Here is a 5,850-nt window from a genome sequence, read left to right on the forward strand (position 1 = left end):
TTTTTGAGACAGTCTCACTCTGTTGCCTAGGCTGGAGTGCAGTGGCACAATCTCGGCTCACTGTAGCCTCTGCCTTCTGGGTTCAAGTGATTCTCCTGCCTCAGCCTCCCAAGTAGCTGGGAGGCACGTGCCACCACATCCAGCTAATTGTTTATATTTTTGGTAGAGACAAGGTTGCACCATGTTGGCCAGGCTGGTCTCAAACTCCTGACCTCAGGTCATTCACCCACCTCAGCCTCCCAAAGTGCTGGGATTACAGGCGTGAGCCACCATACCCAGTCAAAATATTTTCTTCTTTGGTCTCACCAGACACCATTCTTGTTTTTCTTTCATAGAAGACAATCATTAGACTTGTCTTTTCTACTTTTCCCCTAAAGAACAGGGTTCAGGACAGTCGCAATGGCTCACACCTGTAATCTCAGCACTTTAGGAGGCCAAGGCAGGAGGATCACTTGAGGTCTGGAGTTCAAGACCAGCCTGGCCAACATAGTGAAACCCCATCTCTACTAAAAATACAAAAATTAGCTGGGCGTGGTGGTGTGTGCCTGTAATCCCAGTTATTCGGGAGGCTAAGGCACAAGAATCACCTGAACCCGGGAAGCAGAGGTTGTAGTGAGCCGAGACTGTGCCACTGCACTCCATCCTGGGGGAGAGAGTGAGACCCTGTTTAAAAAAAAAAAAAAAAAAAAAAAGAACAGTGTTCCTTTTTTTCTTTCTTCTCTTCCCACATCATATTCCCTGGATGATCTTATTCACTCCAATAGTTTCAACAATCCCCCTTAGGCAGATGACACTGAAAATCTTCAGGGTGACATTTTCTGCTGTTTACAGAGTATTTCTAGCTTGAGGTCCCACAATCACCTTACACTAAATTTCTTCTAAAGTTGAATTTTATAAATACTATCTATATATTAAGATGATCTCTAAGGAATACTGTTATACTTTTTGTTTAACTTACAATAAATGGTATGTATAGAATATTTTTATGAACAAAAGAATATAAATATTTCTATGCAACATGTGTAGTGTCCTCTGGCAGGACATAAACATTGGTAAAAGTAGTTATGACAGTGGCAGAAGACTTGCTTTTTAACTTTACCTTCTTTGTGCATTCTGAATTTTGTACCATGCTTTGTGCCCTTTGAAGGCCTACTCAAAAATAAATGCAAGTCTATAAATAAATACAAGGGACCTTCTTATCAGTCCCATCAAACCTATTCCCTGTCTGGCTGATGATATCACTCATCCATTCAGTATCTGCTAAAGACTTGGGAATTATACTCTCTCTCCTCAAATGCACATCCAATTACCATATTCAGTTGAAATGCTAGATCCTTCATTCACTTATGCATTCAATAGCAGCCCTAAGAACACACAATAAGCCAAACTGGGTAGAGAGAAAAAGATGGATGAGACATTGTCAGCACAGTACCCACAAGAAGCTCCCAGCCCAGGGATACAGAGCAACCATACCACACACTGAAACAGTGCTTCCTAAACAACTGATTCCTTTAGACATTTACAGGTATTTATTTGAGTAAGAGCTCATAAAATATATTTTTATAATATACACAAGAAAAAATACATTTGAATGAATAAAAAATAAAATGACAGAAGGTGACAGAATTTAGTGTTTATAAATGAGGTCATAAAGAACTTTAATAATTCAGAGAAGAAATTCAAAGTATATTTAAAAGTTGAGACCCTGCTTTACAATATTTTATAATTAAAAAAAGGCATTTAAAGGTGATACATGACTTAATAATTTTCCAATTTCAAAATGAGTTTCTAGACACTATTGCTCATGAACCAAAAAAAAACCAAACAACAAAACCCAAACACTTTGGCAAGCAAAGTATTATTAGTCCATAGCAGCTTCATAACAGTTTACTTTTTTAATAAAAAGATTTTTCAATTTACACTTGTTGTAGTAGAAAAAACTAACATGCTAAGTCTGTAAGCTATGCAGTAAAAATAATGACCGTAATGAAGCCAGAATTCTATGAAAATGTGCACCACATTGCATATATAGTAGCTGAGTAAATGTAAACCATGTGCTTATTAACTCTTCTATATAAAATATTGAACCCCCAAGTCTCACACATTGCCTCCTATGTCCACATCTCTTTTCTGAAGGCAGCCTCACGCTTTAAGCCAATATATATTTGCTATTTGAAAAAGTTCTCATCCTCATCACTAAAAAGGTTTCTGTAAAGGCCTTAGACATTTTTTCAGTACCCTAGTAACAAGACATATCATCATCAATAAATGATCACAGCCTTTCGAAAAAACTACTGAGATTGGAGAATAGGTTTCTGTCTCCAACCTCTGAAAGACGTTGCTGTTTCAAGACCTACAGCTCCAAGAAGACAACTCAGAATTTCTTACTTTTAAAAAAATATCGTCATGAATAACTGAATAATTAGATTTCTAGGAAAATGAGGCGTTTAAATTAAGATTTAGCAAAATCAACTATAATGTGTTTACTTCTACTCATTGATGAATGACAGAAATCAGTTAAAGTTTTACAAACAAAAGATATAAATACTGCATAATACATAGTGAATATTGGCACAAACCCTTTCGTACTTAAAGCATAAAATGCAATCAGTAAATCTGATGCTCTTAAGTGTGTTTCTTAAGATGACATCAAAAAACCTCTAGATAGCATGGAAATTTCCCAGTTTAAGGCTTTCCAATAGGTTTGTAGCAAGCATCAGGTTGCCAGAGGCGAATATCAACAAGAACTTGATTGAGTTTTTGCATCCAGAGATCCCGTTCTTCTTTAGTATCTGCAGACAGCCAGTTCCTACAGGAACAAACAACCAAAGAGGTCAGAATTCTTCTCCCCCGATTCCATACCCCCATGTACTCTTTCGAGGGAAAAAAATGACTAAATAAACCAGTAAATGAATTACCTTTAACCACCTTTTATAGATGCTAATCCAGAGCTACTTAGTGAGGTGCATCTCCAAATAAAACAGAGGAAAATTATCCCATTTGGTTAACTGATGCTAACTTACACTAATTACACTTGGTAAAGGATGGTGCTTCCAACAGGTGTTTTATACAGGTAGTGTGTGGCCTGGGTAACCTGATAGTATAGGACACCCACTGAGTGTGGGCAACTTCTCAGCAAGAGCACCAAAGGCCTGAATATAGGCACTCCCTGAATATAGGCACTCCCAATATAATCTTCAGAGTCAGGTTCCCCAACAGCTGCAATCACAGACTCATGATCCTTCACCTGGCTCTACAGGTAATATTATTTTGCACTGTCTGCCATTAGATTTGTCCTACTATATTAGTAGAACATGGTATTTATAATAAACTATCTAAAGATCCTAAAACTTTGTCTATCCTAACCTCTCTGTCCATATTAGGAATATTTTCCTTGCATCCATATTTAGTTACAAGTTGAAAGAATAACTAGTTGATGGGGCAGGCCAGAGTAAGGAAGGGGGGATTCCCTAACTTATAGCCCGAACATCCTTCTAGGGAACGGCCAGCCATTAGGTTTTTACATTGCACTCGTTCTACAACTTTATAAGTTCTCCCCATTTGTACTAGAAATGGTGTAAATATGAATAAGTGGAGTTTATCACCTTCTAGTAGTCAATGAAGAAAGTACTGCACTTATAATAGCCACCACTTGTTAAGCTCATTCCATGCACTTGAAACTGTGCTAAGTGTGTTTACTCATTCATCTCTATTGTCTGAAGTCTCTGTGAACCTATTCTGGTTCAAGAGGCTTAAAACAACAACAACAACAACAACAACAACAACAAAAACTCTATTGTCACTGTAGAGTTTATTTTTCCTTTTTGACACAGAAGATTTCAGAGGGCCAGCAAAGTTAAGTGACCTGCCATGGTTACATTTGATGAGTCAGGATTTAAACTTAAATCTGTTGACCTCAAAGCTCCACTGTAACTACTGCCTCCCCATGTGATAAAACATTCTGGTTTCAATGTGTAGTCTCTGTTTTGAAGTATGCAGTAGAGATTAGAAGATAAATCGTTAGCATTGACAGCAAACTTAGTTAGTAGAAATGAAAATGAGGTACATTAAATTCAAGTAAAAGGCCTAAGTCCAAAAGGCCCAAGGCCCTGTAAGGAAACAGTTCAGTAAGGCAAAGAAGAATGCAGAACTGCAGAATGTTTATATTCTCACCATCAAAAAAAGTTAAATAAAATTTAGGCCACCAAGCAAAGCTGAAGACTCAGCCAAGACTGAATTGAGAATGTACCACTCTCATATGCTTGAGCGAAGGGTACCCATCCAAGTTATAATTTTATAGTAAGAAAGACCACAAGTAAATGAGGCACAGAGTAATTAAAGTAACATGTAATCTGGCTATTTTTTTTTTTAATCACAGGGGAAGGTCTACAGAGAAGTCTAAGAGAGTTTATGCAACCAGTGAAAAATAAGGTTATACAAAAAATGTGATATTCAAAATGGCTGAAGTGGGCTGCTGTGGTTAAGAACTATCTGGATACTGCACTTTGGTTGGTTCCTCCACTGACCATGGCCATGGACAGGTCGCTATCAAACAAAATGATTAGAAATCCATTTTGCCTGTCCTGCCCTGTCTGATTCCACCACTGCATAGAAGACCCCTGAAAGAATGAATGAGTTAAAATGAATAAATCTGAAAGTAATCTAGACATCAAAATTTTCCAACAAATGAGTCTTCTAGCCAGCTATTTTAAAACAAATTGGCAGTCTCTGGGCAACTTTGTTCTACTTTAGTATCGTGTCTCCTGTAGCTTTCTAATATTTTCACATTAGAAACTCATAAAGCTAGTCCTACCAATCTCCCCCCATCTGCAATATCCAGCAACAGCCTAATTACTAAAGATCTTACCAAATTCTAACTTTTGTACCTAATGACAACTCTGTACACTGAAGTTGGTCTTCAAGCTTCTCTTAGGCATCCAAGCAAAGAAACCTATCTCAGAATCTTAGCAGTAAACCTTTGTATCTTACACTTGAGCTCAGGGTTAATTAAAAAAGGGGTACCCCCAAAAGTTTTATTCTGTTAATCTCCATCCAGAAATTTGCAGAATAGAATGTGACTGTTTTTGTGAGTCATCTGATTACATGAGGTTATTCTGGGAATGGAAGGAAGGGATGTGTAAAGTCTCTTTGAATAATGCTTGACTCCTCAACTACGCATGAAATCTTTAAACTTACCCCAAAGATTATCTAACTGCCATGAAAATGCCTCCACTGTGAGCATACCGGAAAACATTAGCTAAGATACGACCTGAGTATTATACTTTCCTTAACTACGTTAATTTAGTTATTATTGATGGTTGTATCTGTATGTATATTTCCATGAGGTGACGGCAGTGTGTGTGTGTGTGTGTGTGTGCGCGCACGCGCGCGCGGTGTAAGGAAAAAGTAAGGACCAAGAATAGTCATATAGTAGCCCCCGCTTATCCATGGTTTCACTTTCCATAGCTTCAATTACCCACAGTCAACCATAGTTAAAAAATATTAAAAGAAAAATTATAGAAAAACTATTCATAAGTTTTAAACTGCGTGCCATTCTAAGCAGCATGATGAAATCTCCTGCCATTGCACCTGGTATGTGGATCCTCCCTTCGTCCAGCGTATCCACGCTGTACCCGCTACCTGCTCAGCAGTCACTTAGCAGCGTTCTAAGATCAACTGAGATCGAGATCATCCTGCCTAGCACGGTGAAACCCCGTCTGTACTAAAAAAATACAAAAAATTAGCTGGGCATGGTGGCAGGCGCCTGTAGTCCCAGCTACTCGGGAGGCTGAGGCAGGAGAATGGTGTGAACCCGGGAGGCGGAGCTTGCAGTGAGCCAAGATCGCGTCA

The 5,850-nt window shown here is 38.4% G+C and overlaps 1 protein-coding gene across 2 annotated transcripts in view; it reads right to left on the bottom strand.

The window, feature by feature from the left end:
• Window positions 1–1,506: 1,506 nt before the first annotated feature.
• Window positions 1,507–5,850, bottom strand: part of ANLN (anillin, actin binding protein) — a 65,586-nt gene continuing 61,242 nt past the window's right edge. For both annotated transcript variants that reach the window (XM_011972990.1, XM_011972983.1), the window contains one exon: window positions 1,507–2,809. In XM_011972990.1, coding sequence (XP_011828380.1) covers window positions 2,686–2,809 — 124 coding nt within the window. In that variant the 3' untranslated portion in view covers window positions 1,507–2,685. The remainder of the gene's footprint in view (window positions 2,810–5,850) is intronic.

The sequence above is a fragment of the Mandrillus leucophaeus genome, unplaced genomic scaffold (assembly GCF_000951045.1).
Source record: "Mandrillus leucophaeus isolate KB7577 unplaced genomic scaffold, Mleu.le_1.0 Scaffold100, whole genome shotgun sequence".
NCBI classification, from domain to species: Eukaryota; Metazoa; Chordata; class Mammalia; order Primates; family Cercopithecidae; genus Mandrillus; species Mandrillus leucophaeus.